Genomic DNA, 15719 nt, shown 5'->3' on the forward strand with positions numbered 1-15719 from the left:
GGAACCAGGAACACTGAAGGGTGCGTGGCAGATGACGCCAGCGTCCGTGCTAATAAACGGTGCTGGGGCTGCTTTCCTGCTGGCCCTGGTTCCACTACACCACTGCTTGCAGCAGCAGCAGCAGCAGGCAACCAGAAAAACCAACAAAAAGTACACTTACAATGATGACTCCTTCATTTGACCCCACTTACTCAAATCAACAACTCACATAGGAACTCATATAACAAGCTCTTATACATGATGCACATATTCATAACACAAACCACACGAAATCATAGTGAGAAGCATTTTATGAGTCAAGGCCGTTTTCTATGGAGCTATACAAAAGGAAGTAGAAACATTTTGCAAACAACTGCCCCCTCCCCCCACAAATCTTTTCTAAATACAACGAACACAAAAGCAAATATTTTTGGTCCTTATTCTTATTGTTGTTTGCTACAAAATCACAGGGTTTATTGCTTGTGACTTTCCCAACAGCAGCACTCGGTAACAACAATTGCATGCTTTTGAATACTGCCATAACGATCAGAAATCTGGGACTCAGTATGCCAATTATTTTTGGACGATGCCATGTGCTTATTTCTAATTTAGGAAATTATGATTAAGCATTTGAGCACAATTTATGTTAAAAAGCAGTGCACAGAATGAGACTAAAAAACTAACTAGCCCACATACTAAGCTGGTGGTTCAAAAAATGCAGAAGAAATGAAGTTTGTTTAAAGTACGTTCAGTACATATTGAGCATATGAGAGCATCCATGCCATCATCACCATCATCACCATCATTTTTTTTGTATGAAGGTTGTATACTGAGTACATTTAATAATACATTATTTCTTTATTTTTTAGTAATACGTTATGTTGTATGTTCTGGGGTCATTGCACTTATGTGTGCATATGTTTTTCTCTATCTTTCCTTGGTGAATGCAGAAGAAACAGATGTTAAGGTATAAGTAAAATGAAAATTTTACTTCCCAGTAAAATTGTCTGGGAATGATAGGAGTTGCACTCTGTCACATCAAGAGGGAACCAGCAGAGTAGGCAAGACTGGAGTAGATAATACTGGACAAAAGTAGTGAAGGGGGGGTTGTTGTTATTGTTCAGTCGTTAAGTCATGTCCGACTCTCCGTGACCCCATGGACCATAGCATGCCAGGCCTTCCTGTCCTCCGCTCTCTCCCAGAGTGTGCTCAAGTTCATATTCATTGCATCCGTGATGCTATCTAGCCATCTCATCCTCTGCTGTCCCCTTCTCCTTTTGCCTTCAATCTTTCCCAGCATCAGGGTCTTTTCCAGGGAGTTTTCTCTTCGCATTAGTTGGCCAAAATATTTGAGCTTCAGCTTCAGTATCTGTCCTTCCAATGAGCACTCAGGGTTGATTTCCTTTAGGATGGACTGATTTGACCTCCTTGCAGTCCAGGGGACTCGTAAGAGTCTTCTCCAGCACCACAGGTCGAAAGCATCAATTCTTTGGCACTCAGCCTTCCTTATACTCCAGCTCTCACAGTCATACGTTGCTACTGGGAAAACCATAGCTTTGATTAGACGGACCTTTGTCGGCAAGGTGATGTCTTTGCTTCTTACTATGCTGTCTAGGTTTGCCATAGCTTTCCTCCCAAGGAGCAAGCGTCTTTTAATTTCATGGCTACAGTCACTGTCTGCGGTGATCTTGGAGCCCAAGAAAATAAAATCTGTCACTGCTTCCATTTCTTCCCCTTCTATATGCCAGGAAGTGATGGGGCCAGATGCCATGAACTTTGTTTTTTTAATGTTGAGTTTCAAACCAGCTTTTGCACTCTCCTCTTTCACCCTCAACAAGAGGCTCTTTAGATCCTCTTCGCTTTCTGCCATTAGGGTGGTATCGTCTGCGTATCTGAGATTGTTGATAATTCTCCCAGCAATCTTAATTCCAACCTGTGATTCATCCAACCCGGCATTTCTCATGATGTACTCTGCATATAAATTAAATAAGCAGGGCGACAATATACAGCCTTGTCGTACCCCTTTCCCAATTTTGAACCAATCGGTTGTTCGATGTCCGGTTCTTACTGTTGCTTCTTGTCCCTTGTACAGGTTTCTCAGGAGACAGGTAAGGTGGTCTGGTACTCCCTTCTCTTTCAGAATTTGCCAGAGTTTGTTGTGATCCACACAATCAAAGGCTTTAGCACAGTCAATGAAGCAGAAATAGACGTTTTTCTGGAATTCTCTTGCTTTCTCCAGGATCCAGCGAATGTTGGCGATTTGATCTCTAGTTCCTCTGCGTCTTCGAAACCCAGCTTGTACTTCCGGTAGTTCTCGGTTCGCATACTGCTGAAGCCTAGCTTGTAGGATTTTGAGCATCACCTTGCTGGCATGTGAAATGAGTGCAATTGTACGGTCGTCAGAACACTCTTTGGCGTTGCCCTTCTTTGGAATTGGAATGTAAACTGACCTTTTCCAGTCTTGTGGCCACTGTTGAGTGTTCCAAATTGGTTGGCATATTGAGTGCAGCACTTTAACAGCGTCATCTTTTAGGATTTTAAATAGCTCAGCTGGAATACTGTCATCTCCGCTCTCTAGGATGACCGGCTCAAGTTCAGTGACCACACTACCATGGCTATCAGGGACATTAAGATCTTTCCTGTATAGTTCTTCTGTGTATTCTTTCCACCTCTTCTTAATCTCATCTGCTTCTGTTTAGGGATGTACGAAAATTCCGCCACGGATCTCGGGGAGGCCGAATGCCAGCGCATTCGGCCCCCCGAAATCGGTGGCGGAACGGCCTTCCCCCCCGCCCCCCCCGGGACGAGACTTACCTGGGGCGGATCTTCCTGGCAGCAGTGGCTCCGGCGGCGGCTCCAGTGGCGGTGCAGCAGCAGCGGCGGCGGCGGCCAGTCTTCCAACCGGCTGCCACCACCACCATTTCCAGTTAAAAAAAAAAAAACGTGATAGGTTACGTAAAGATTTACGTAGCCTATCACGGTTAGGTTTTTTTAAAAAACCGTGATAGGCTCCGTAGATGTTTACGTAGCCTATCACGGCTGACTTAAAAAAAAACAACCGCGCGTACGTGTTTTTTAAAAAAAATATTTACGTAGACCCAGACGTGCCAAAATAAGGAATGCAAATGGCAGCGGCCGTGGCCGCCGCCATTTGCGTACGCGCGTTTTGTTTTGTTTTTGTTTTTTTAAGTCAGCCGTGATAGGCTACATAAACATTTACGCAGCCTATCACGGCTGACTGCAGGGACGCAAATGGCGGCAGCTACAGCCGCTGCCATTTGCTTCCCTGCTAGCCAGCGGCCGGATTTCCGGCTGCTGGCAGAGCCGGCCGGCGGCTCCGCAGAATCTCTGCAGAGCACAGCCAGCTGGCCAGGATTCCGAGGGGGGGGAACGGAGCGCCTCCCCCCCAACCATAAACATAATCCACAAAAGGTAAGTGCCTTTCGTACATCCCTACTTCTGTTAGGTCCCTGCCTTCTTTGTCCTTTATCATGCCCGTCTTTGCACAAAACATTCCCTTGAGATCTCCGATTTTCTTGAAAAGATCTCTAATCTTTCCCATTCTATTGTTTTCCTCGATTTCTTTGCATTGTTCATTTAAGAAGGCCTCCTTGTCTCTCCTTGCTATTCTCTGGAACTCTGCATTCAGTTGGATATATCTTCTCCTCTTGCTTTTCGCTTCCCTTCTTTCCTCAGCTACTTGTAAAGCCTCATCAGACAGCCACTTGGCTTTCTTTTTCTTTGGGATGGATTGAGTTGCTGCCTCCTGAACAATGTTACGGACCTCCATCCATAGTTCCTCAGGCACTCTGTCTATCAGGTCTAATCCCTTCAATCTATTCGTCATCTCCACTGTATATTCATAAGGGATATGATTTAGGTCATACCTGAATGGTTTAGTGGTTTTCCCTACGTTCTTCAATTTAAGCCGAAATTTTGCAATAAGAAGCTCATGATCTGAGCCACAGTCAGCTCCAGGTCTTGTTTTTACTGACTGTATACAGCTTCTCCATCTTTGGCTGCAAAGGACATAATCAATCTGATTTCGATATTGACCATCTGGTGATGTCCATGTGTAGAGTCACCTCTCGTGCTGTTGGAAAGGAGTGTTTGCTATGATCAGTGTGTTCTCTTGGCAAAACTCGATTAGCCTTTGTCCTGCTTCATTTTGTACACCAAGGCCATGCTTGCCTGTTATCCCGGTGATTTCTTGACTTCCTACTTTAGCATTCCAATCCCCTATGATGATGAGGACATCTTTTTTGTGTGTTAGTTCTAGAAGGTGTTGTAGGTCTTCATAGAACTGATCAACCTCAGCTTCTTCGGCCTCAATGGTTGGGGCATAGACTTGAATTACTGTGATGTTGAATGGTTTGCCTTGGATTCGTACTGAGATCATTCTGTCGTTTTTGAGATTGTACCACAGTACTGCTTTTCCCACCCTTTTGTTGACTATGAGTGCTACTCCATTTCTTCTAAGAGATTCTTGGCCACAGTAGTAGATATAATGGTCACCTGAATTAAATTCGCCCATGCTTGTCCATTTTAGTTCGCTGAAACTCTAAACCACACCCCCTTTTCAAAAGTGACAGTTGCCCCGCCCCCTTTGGAGACCAGAAGTCCTGCCCTAGCCAGAAGTCCCACCTTCGGAAGTCCTGCCCCAGAAGGAGAGATCAGCTGATCAGGTCATATGACCTTCAGGTTCACCTGATGGGGGTCATGTGACCTCTTTACAAACTTGTCATGCCACCGTGGATGAACTGGGCAAGGTTTTAGAGCCCTAACAGGTACGGGTGTGGAAATGGCCCAAAGGGCCATTTCTAAACCCTCACTGGATTGGCCCAGAGGGGTCACATAAGCCCTCTATGAACTCGTCATGCCACCGTGGACCAATAGGAGCAAGATTTAGAGCCCTAACAGGTACGGGTGCAGAATTGGGAAGTAAAATTTTCATTTTACTTATACCTTAACATCTGTTTCTTCTGCATTCACCAAGGAAAGATAGAGAAAAACATATGCACACATAAGTGCAATGACCCCAGAACATACAACATAACGTATTACTAAAAAATAAAGAAATAATGTATTATTAAATGTACTCAGTATACAACCTTCATACAAAAAAAAATGATGGTGATGATGGTGATGATGGCATGGATGCTCTCATATGCTCAATATGTACTGAACATACTTTAAACAAACTTCATTTCTTCTGCATTTTTTGAACCACCAGCTTAGTGTGTGGGCTAGTTAGTTTTTTAGTCTCATTCTGTGCACTGCTTTTTAACATAAATTGTGCTCAAATGCTTAATCATAATTTCCTAAATTAGAAATAAGCACATGGCATCGTCCAAAAATAACTGGCATACTGAGTCCCAGATTTCTGATCGTTATGGCAGTATTCAGAAGCATGCAATTGTTGTTACTGAGTGTTGCTGTTGGGAAAGTCACAAGCAATAAACCCTGTGATTTTGTAGCAAACAACAGTAAGAATAAGGACCAAAAATATTTGCTTTTGTGCTCGTTGTATTTAGAAAAGATTTATGGGGGGAGGGGGCAGTTGTTTGCAAAATGTTTCTACTTCCTTTTGTATAGCTCCATAGAAAATGGCCTTGACTCATAAAATGCTTCTCACTATGATTTCGTGTGGTTTGTGTTATGAATATGTGCATCATGTATAAGAGCTTGTTATATGAGTTCCTATGTGAGTTGTTGATTTGAGTAAGTGGGGTCAAATGAAGGAATCATCATTGTAAGTGTACTTTTTGTTGGTTTTTCTGGTTGCCTGCTGCTGCTGCTGCTGCTGCAAGCAGTGGTGTAGTGGAACCAGGGCCAGCAGGAAAGCAGCCCCAGCACCGTTTATTAGCACGGACGCTGGCGTCATCTGCCACGCACCCTTCAGTGTTCCTGGTTCCCTCTGAGCTTAGCAGCAATCCTCACGGTACCTGGGGGAGGGGTAAGAATTTTCTCAGCAACAACATATTGTTCCTTGTTGTAACGTAAGGGATTTGGAGGTGGCTTGTTCTTGAATGGGCAATTAAGATAAGAACATAAGAAGAGCCATGCTGGATCAGACCAAGGGTCCATCTAGTCCAGGTTGAAAGAGAATGGCTTGCCAAAGACCACCTGATGAGTTCATAGCACAGGAAAGATTCAAACTGGGGATTTCTCCTCTTAGCCAATATGCTATGCCAGCTCTTAGATTTAAGACCCAATTAAAAAGTGGCAGATTGTCAGTTATTTAAGGCATTTCTACATTTGGATATCACTGGCTTAGGGGCCGCAGTGGCTTAGTGGTTAAGATGCTGAACTGCAGACCGGAAGGTCGGCAGGACAGCAGTTCGAGACCCGAGTGCTGTGTGACGGAGTGAGCTCCCGTCTTCAGTCCCAGCTCCTGCCAACCTAGCAGTTCGAAAGCAAGAAATTGCAAGTAGATAACTAGGTACCACCTCGGCGGAAAAGGTAACAGCGTTCTGTGCACCTCGGTGTTCAGTCATGCCGGCCACGTGACCACGGAAGCATCTTCGGACAGCACTGGCTCTTCGGCTTAGAAACGGGGATGAGCACCGCACCCCAGAGTCGGACACGACTGGTTGGGGACACCTTTACCTTTTCACCTTTTTAGGCCGGAAATAGGGATGCTCAAGGATAGGGATGTGCGAGAATTTCTTTCCTGTTTGCACGTCATGTGAACATGGCCCGTTCACAACCCCAAACGTGAAGGGAACAGGAGCGCAATTATCAGGATTTTTTTCACAATTTCCCAAGCTTGCATTTGCATTCAAAAGTGCGCACCTGCACAGGTGCACACTGCCACCCCAGATCTGCATTTTCACACTTTAGCCTATGGGGGAAAGCGCACATTTTGGGTGTGCGTTTTTTAAAACACACACTTTTGCCAATCAAAAACGCACATTTTTCCTGATTTTAAAAAAAGACGCTCCCATTCGGGATGAACCAAGCTTCGAGGAAGCATTCTGGGGACCTCAACAAGCTCGAACATCACATGTTCTCCCATCTCTACTTAAGAATTTTGTTCATCCTGCATCTGGAAGCAAACCAACCTGTTCCACACTTCCTGGATTGACTGCAGATCTGAGCAGGATTACCCTCTAGATTCAGCACTTCTCTAAATTTAGCAGTAAGTGATGCAGTTCTCAGTTCAAAAAAATGTACCAAAATGCCCATAAAATGTATATTTTTGAATAAAATATGTTTAGAAATGCATACTTTGAAAAAAAAAGTTTTTGTAAGAAAACACATTCACAAATATGTATTTAAATATGTACATTTAACATTCGTGGATTTTAAAATGTCAGATTAAAAAATAAACCAGGAGGGGGTACGGTGCACCTCTGCATGGATGCTTTGTAATATATTTCTGTAACAGATGCTTTATTTACAAATATACAAGCAGAGCATAACTGGATGCAAACATGCACTCATACAAGGAAGGTTCCCCGGAGAGAAAGCTGACAGCCCACAAGGTCTTTGGTGCTGTAAATCTGTAAGGGAGCAATCCTACCAAGATCAATGGTTGCCTCCGAGCCCAGGGGCAACCGCCTGTCCAGTGCAGGGCAGGTGGAATGGTGAGGAGTGGATCTCCTCCTCACTCCCACAGCCCTGCTTTTGCAACTAGACTATCAGGGTGGAAAAACTGAGCTGATAGAACCCCAGAGCAGTTCTAATTCTGTGGAGGATCAGCAATCTGTGGGAGAGGAGCCAGCTCATCCCTCACAGGCACAGCAGCTGGCAGAGATTCCTCCTGCCAGCATTCCTGAGATAGATAGTGATCCTAGCAGTGAGAAAGTGCGGGAGGGAGGCTTGCTAGACGCTTGACACAGACGCAGGGAGCAACGAGCGATAGAGGGCGCGGAAAGGAGGTATAGCGCCCATTTGGCACGCAAGCAACGGCCGCGTCCCGTGGACCCAAGGGAAAGAGGGAGGATCTCTCCCTAGCCCATAAGTTCAGGGTCTTCAAGTGATTCTCCTTCAAACGGGGACCAACTGCCTACCCGGAGTATAGGCTACTCTGCTGTTCATTGCTTAGTCGCTGGTGATTAGCATCTGAAAGAGTCATTAAGTTGTAAAAGAATTAAAGCCTTGAAAAGAATCCTTTTGTCTGTGTCTTGAGTTGTCTATTGGAGTGTACAGAAAGAGGCCGCCAGGGCGCTCCTGACACAGACAGCCGATTTTGGCTGTCTAGCCACGGGACCTTGGAACATGGGTAGCAGCAGCTGCATGACACATAGGATGTGTCGTACCAGCATTTCTGACTTCCCTGCCCTGGCCCACCCCTGGGAACGCCCCAATTTTACCATGCTGCTCTTATGAGCATGGAGCAGGGGGCTGATCCATGCTGCCTACAAGGCAGCGCAGGAGCGGGGGGGGGGGTCGGTTCTCCAGGAACAGACCTCGGAGCGCAGGTTCCAAGGTCGGCTCCCGGGAACCGACCTATCCTATGGCCATCTAGCTGCTGACTAGTGGCCATAGGATTGCACCTAATTATATTTTAAATCTCTGGATTGCTGCTACGTTTTATTTTAGTTTGTACTTTTATACTGTAGTTTTAAACTTTTACATTTCATATTGTATTTTATGATGTATCTTGTGGTTTTAATTGTTGTGAACTGGCCAGAGACCTTTGGCTATTGGATGGTATAGAAATGCAAAGAAAGAAAGAAAGAAAGAAAGAAAGGAAGGAAGGAAGGAAGGAAGGAAGGAAGGAAGGAAAGGCTGCACCCACTTTTCAGCTAGCTCCAGCTAGAAGCTCAGCCAGTCCTTTCTACCTCCACCTCTTCCAAAGAGCCAACTGCTGTTTCTCAAACATCTGCCAGCTAGAATGGCACCTCCCTCTTCAAGCTCTGATGGGTATCTCATTCAACGACACAGTGAGATCCCCATCTAGCAGGAGACCATCTCCTGAACATTGCCTCCCTCTGTATCCTCATACCTGGTAAGAAGTACCGCCACATCATGGTGCAGTGGGTTGGCATCTGTTTTGGGGTTGATACTCTTTTGCCATTTACAGAAGCTGACTAATGTCTTATCTGCGTGGTGAACTATTTTCAGCCCTTGCTAAAGCGGGGGAAAGAAAAATATCATTACGCTGCCAGAACACAAACAGCATCAGCATTAATTATCGAGCTCAGTAATGTAATCAACAAATGACACTTTTGCTTGAAGCAACAGAAATCATTATGATAGCTGCTTACTGAGTCCTGAAACTTAAGATAAAACTTTTGTTGTTATTGCAAAGAATTCTAAAAACAAAACAAAACTGAGCAACTCAGTATATGAAGAGGCCTCCAAAGAACTAAAAATAAATAAACAGCTTAAATATTTTCTTGAGCTACAGTAAAATGTTACCCCTAAATCAAGGACAACCTGAAACATGATCCTAGGGTTAAGACAGATGCAATGTGTTTAGTTCAACAGAGCCAATTTGGGAACACCCTTATTGGAAGGATGGGCAGACCTCAGGTTTCTGTGACCTATTTTGTTATTTACTAGAACCTCAAGGTTCACCAGCTGCAGCAAGATGCAAAATACTGACTCAGAGCAGACACACTTAGTAGGATTAAGGAACAGGGAGCCTCTGAGCACATGGCTCAGACCAAGAATTTGTTTTCGTTATCAGAACTGAGCCTGCAGTTCTTTCACTTGAAAATCCATTCCTGGTTCCCCCACCCACTCACACGTTTCTTCATTTCGCAGTCTATGAGGGAGTATTTTTGTTATTGCTGCTGTGAAACAACTGGGAGCCAGAAACATTTGCTGATCTACAGGAAATCACCCAGAGATCTACCCGTAGATTCTGTTCTACTTTCTGCTCATCCCTACCTTACTGAGTTTAATCCAAACCTTTACTCTCCAAGTTAAAGATCGGGGGTGGGTGGGGATGGGGAACAGTTCTGTACATTTGTAACAGAAGCTGGATGCGGAGGGTGCTGATTGGCCAGTGCCTGCAATGTCACTAAGAATGGCAACTGCCCTGTCTACCAGTGCAGCTGTGAATGCAAAGGTATATAGGGGGAGGTCTCTGAGTTACAATCTGGCAACTGTAATCTAGGCTCTGTTCTGGTTGAGAAAAATAATAAACATTTAGTTGTGTTTTAGGTTCAGATTCAGTTTGACTTCCTAATGTTACCATTCCTATACTGATGAGAGAATCCTGAGATTAAGGTAGAATAGTCTGTGTGAAAGTCAAATACTTCAAACTAAATTCCAGAATAATCGTGAGGCTGAAAACTGAAGGCTACATCCAGCACAAGTGGACATACACTTTCACTCCCCCTCCTCCCCCTGCATGCCCCCCATATCTGCTTCACAGGGTCCCTTAACCCTCTGTAGGAGATCTGGGGCGGGGGGGGGGCGCTGCAGGGAGGAGGGGGAATCTGTTCCACTAGCAGTGTCTGTTCTGCAGGATACAATCCAAAATTCTAATTTTGGAATCAAAGTATTTGAATTCTGGCAGGGAAACAGGAACTGAAGAATCGGCTTCAGATATCTGAACATGTAACTCAAAAAGTAACATTTTATTACCTGGTTAATTAAATAAGAATCCTTTTAACTCAACAGTTGTACTTTCATAAGATACATATGGATATTTATTTGGGGTGGGTTAGGGTATTTTAGAAAATGTTTTTACTGTAGAATTTTATTGTTTTAAACTATTTTATTCTATGTTGTACATCGCCCAGAGTGGCTGAGTGACCAGCCAGATGGGCGATTAATACATTTAATAATAATAATAATAATAATAATAATAATAATAATAATATTTAGGGCATAGCTTAAATCCCCTTTGGTCCAATTTCCTTCATCCTTCCCTAAAAGCTATCAAAATCTGTCTTCCTTAAGCAGCCACAATTAAATAAGTGTACAAGCGTGAAGCTGGGATCTTACCTCCTCTTCCTCGAGAAGAATCAGACGAACCAGAACAATGTGGATCGCGTTGCCGATGCTTGGATCATGGAATAAGCCTGCCACCTGGGCCAGAGTCAGACAATATGAAGTTAATTGATTTCTTTCCCAGAGCAGTATTTTTGTCTAAACAATGTTGATGATAATTTATTTCTATAGCACCATCAGAGTATCTGGCACTTTACAGCATAACATAAACAAAAGATAGGTCCTTACCCCAGGGACAAGGGAAGGGAGACAATAGAGGGAGAGAGAAAGGCAGTAAGAACAAGCCCCAAAGAGAGGGGCTGGAGTGGAAGATACAAGGAGAATGAAGGGCAAATGTGAGCATTTGCATTGATGTGAAATTGGCTTTTGTTTTGGTTGATGTGAATGAGGACTAAGGCTAAACCAAACTGGAGTGTTGCTACCAGTTGCCTTGGGTGAAAGTAAACTGTGGGGGAAAGCCTAGAGAAGGCAGTTGCTCTGTTTATCCCATCTTCAGCTTCACATCTTTTCTCAGGTATCTTTGGAATGAAGAATTTTCCTATCTCAAAGTTTCTATGGCATAATGTAAGGATGTGGGGATGAGAAATTTGTTAGGTAATTTTGCATTTTTGAACCAATATATGAACTGAAACTCAGTTATCCTTCAAAACTGACACTTTTCTGAATTTTGCCATGGAGTTCTCCAATCAAAATATTTATTCATTTATTCATTAAATTTCTTAAGCACCCATCTGGCAGGTCACTCGGCCACTCTGGGCGATGTACAACAGTACAATTTAAAACAGTAAAATCACACATCATCAAAAAATACCCTAAAAGAAAAAAAATACTCAAAAAATACCCTAACCCACCCCAAATGCCTGCCTGAACAACCAAGTTTTCAACGTGTGGTGGAAGCTCATTAAAGAGGGGGCATGGCGGAGTTCCCTAGGGGGACCACAGAGTGGGGGCCACCACAAAGAAGGTCCTCTCCCTCATCCTCACCAGCCTAGCTGTCCTGGCTGATGGGACAGAGAGAAGGCCATCTGAGGCTGATCTCGTTGAGTGGCCTGTCTGGTGTTGCTGGAGGCGCTCCTTGAGATAGGCTTGGCCAGAACCATATAGGGTTTTAAAGATCAAAACCAACACCTTGAATTTGGCCCGGAAAACAACTGGTAGCCAGTGCAACTCCTTCAGCACTGGAGTGATGTGATCACACCGGCGGCTGCCTTTAATCAGGTGAGCCGCCGCGTTCTGCACCAGCTGCAGCTTCCGAACCATCTTCAAGGGTAACCCCACGTAGAGCGCATTACACTATTGGCCCCAGGAGCATAGCCAAGTCATTTGTAGTATTAGAGGGGCCTAGAGATCCATAATGCTTGCTTAAGTTCATTATTGGTGCAATTCCCATGCTAGTAAGCCTCTGAGCATGTGCAGATGAGTCAAAAGGCCGACAACAGCCTTCTTGGTGCATTCCTTGCTAATGAGGAGAGTCTTTATCTCTGATGTGCCTGGGAAGCAAAGTATATTTACAGGTGGCTGTGCTTGAGAACCAAACACTTCTAGCCAATGCTGGGAATGAATGCTAGGGGTGCTTGCTAGTGCTGTCCTGCCTCATGGCTAACATGTATTGTACAAAACCATTTGACCCAATGGCTCATGGTTCAGAGAAGCTGTCTGATCCAACCATTGAGTACGCCTGTGTGCTGTAACTTACCCATACAGTACTCCTTGTAAGTAAACCTTTGAGTCTGATTTATCACTATCTTGGCACCACTAAATTAAGAGTTCAAAGCCTACGGCTGGGGCAACACAAGTCTAGATGGGAGGAGACCACAGCATGTACTACCAATGGGAGCAGATGGTCGGGAAGGCAGGGGCGCAGCTGCCATATCAGATGGAGTTGGTACAGCGATGTACGACTCACACCTGACACCAGAGCCTCCATGGACAGCTGGGAGTCTGTTGTGTACAGAGGGAAAGGGCACACAAAACTGTGTATATTAGTGAAAATAACATTAAAATGTATGCTATTGGAAAAATTGCTTGCAAAAAATGTGTAGATTAGGCAAAATTGCATATAAAAATGTACTTATTAGGAGAAACGCACATAAAAATGTATACAAATTTTCATGAATGTATGTATATACATACACACATACACACACACACACACACTCAAAGTTTGGGATGAACCAAACTTAAGATTGGAAAAATGAGAAACTGAGAGAAACTGAAATTGACAGATTTGTCCATCCCTACCATAGTTTTGGGTCTCTATACCATTTCAGGGCTCATTCACAAACCAATTCAACAAGGTAAAGCAGAGCTAGCATGTTTTCAGCATCAAGGCCAGTCATTCAAATACTCTGATGTGTCAAAACCTTAGTTCACTTGGGGCCTATTTCCACAAACAACATAGAGTAATTACAGCAAAATGTCCAATTAGTGCTTGCAGTGACTTCGGCATGTGGTGATTGGTGAAGTGGCTGAACACTTCACCTACACCCTGGATTCAGCTGGCATTGGCCCTTGGAATGATATCACTCTGGTTTGTAAAGCCACATTTGTACGAGAATGTGGGAAGCCACCCTATACGAGGTCAGACTATTGTGGCACTAGGCATTGCATTGTGTGTGCTACATTTTATTGTATGTGTTATCATGTATGTATGAGCATTTATGTATCTATAGTTTATATTACATTTTAGATGAATGGTTCCTGCAGTATGAATGATGATGGGTTCCAGCAGGGCCGTGAGCTATGGAGTATTAGGGGACTGAGAATGAGCCCATAAGCACTTCTGAAAACTGGGTGAAGAGGCCCTCACAGTCTGAGATCAGCAAGTGTTGTATCAGCAGTTAAAACATCCTGTAGAACAACAGCCCGGAGTAGCCCTTGTAACATCCAGTGGAATAGCAATTAGCAAATTAGGTCCATGGGCAGCTCACCCCGGACCATTGCACCCTCAGCAAGAAGCCCGTCGTTTGACTTATGAGTCACTGGTCAAATGGCTGTGAGAGACTGCAATGACTGTGGATTAATAGATGTGGGTCAACAGCCAAACCAGTCATGAGGTAATACCAGGACAGTAGACCAAGGGGCAGTGGCCACGTGGTGACTATATGTATGTATGTATGCATTTCCTTTCTATACCGCCCAATAGCCGAAGCTCTCTGGGCGGTTCACAAAAAGACTGATGGATATACAAGTGGGCTTGAGATCAGCCCAATTCGGAGTTCTCATAACTTCAGGAAGGTGCACACCTTGAGACTCCATAATCTCCACAGCAAAGTCTCACAAAGTGGGGTCAGCCCCCCACTGAAGTGAGTGGTGAGTATGATCGGATAGCGACCAAATTCTATTTATAGGACATCTGATATCTGTAATTTGAAGTGCAAATTCTCTATATGTAGTTGGTGTAATTAATAAAGCAATGTAAAAGTAGAAGAGCTCCGGTGTGCAGTTTCATTACTCCAACTCTTTTTCAACCCCAGGTCTGATTGGGGCTGCTCACCCCAGATCAGACAGATTTGGGTCACACTATTTGTCTATGTAGCTCAGCGTTGTCTACTCTTGACTGGAAGCTGCTCTCCAGGATTTCAGAAAGAGAAAAGCCTCTTGCATCACCTCCTACCTGATCCTTTTTAAACTGGAGATGCAAGGGACGGTATCTGGGACCTTTTTCAAACAAAGCTTGTGCTCTACCACTGAGATGGTGTGTGCCAAAAGCCAACCCTGGCTGAGTTCAGCACTTGGCAGCAGCATCCATATGACACCTGCATCCAGGGCATTTTCCTGTGGAAACCTCATGAAGAGGCAGTGATTGTAAGAATATGCCTTTGGTTCTTTTATATAGATTCCCTATAACAACTTATACTGTTTTCCTGTAATGACCTATACTGTTCTGAGCAGATTTCCAATACCACACACCTAATCAGACTAGAATCAAAATAGTTTTGGTATAACAAAACATCATTAGTACTCATGCAGGAGAAACAGCACACATGTCTGTTAATTATAGCAGCCCAGGCAACTTTTTCTAGTATGCATGGCGAGGGGAAGGGGAAGAGAATGGAGCTCTCTCTCCTCCTGGACCATTCATTCCAGAAGTCTTGGCAGAGAAAGAAAGGGAGCACAAGGGAATAAAGCTGAGCCAAAATTTCCCCAAATACCTTTTTCTGAGAAAACTTCTGAGATGTTTCTTTCTCTCACCCACGTAGAAAATGCTGAATATTTTGGTGGTGGCCACCATTTCACCACCAACACCACACCCTGGAATTGCCTTCCCCACTGAAGCTATTCTGGCTCTGGAGAGAAGCTCCCATTGGTTCTTCCCTTTGGAGAGGGGGTGTGTGTGTGTGTGTGTGTGTTGGAACTGTGGCATGAAAAAAAAAAAAGGCGGGTTAAAAAATCTCATTATGCACCACACTCCCACTGCTGAGCATCCTCCTTGGTGGTTGCTATTTGCAGTTTAAAAAAGAGACACACACCAGCAACTATGCATGTAACATGTGTCTCATGGAGCTTCTCTGTCAATACCTGTCAGCTGGGGTGTAGGAGCACTCGCAAGATAAATTGCCACACCCAAAAAAGCAACTTACAAAGACTTCATCATACCACCAATACATCCGAAGGGTCATGCAAGGCCTTAAGTCAACAGCCATGCTGGCTGGGGATGACAGGTGCTGGTAGTCCCACACATCTGGATGGCACCAGGTTAAGGAAGGCTGTGCTAGGTTATGTGAGATGCAAAGGAGTCAACAGCCAGACAGAAATGTGCTGGATGGAATAAAGCAGTACTTCTGGGGAATTGGTCATAGGTTGTTACTTTCAAGTAGAAATTT

General features: G+C 44.3%; 1 protein-coding gene across 1 annotated transcript in view; it reads right to left on the reverse strand.

The window, feature by feature from the left end:
* Positions 1–15719, reverse strand: part of ADAMTS12 (ADAM metallopeptidase with thrombospondin type 1 motif 12) — a 234615-nt gene that overhangs the window by 92049 nt on the left and 126847 nt on the right. Inside the window, exons 5-6 of the mRNA XM_084833026.1 lie at positions 10888–10971; positions 8933–9057 (exon numbers count right to left, since the gene is read on the reverse strand). Coding sequence (XP_084689152.1) covers positions 8933–9057; positions 10888–10971 — 209 coding nt within the window. The remainder of the gene's footprint in view (positions 1–8932; positions 9058–10887; positions 10972–15719) is intronic.

The sequence above is a fragment of the Heloderma suspectum genome, chromosome 2, assembly GCF_057233095.1.
Source record: "Heloderma suspectum isolate Gila_16-S chromosome 2, 16-S_ref, whole genome shotgun sequence".
NCBI classification, from domain to species: Eukaryota; Metazoa; Chordata; class Lepidosauria; order Squamata; family Helodermatidae; genus Heloderma; species Heloderma suspectum.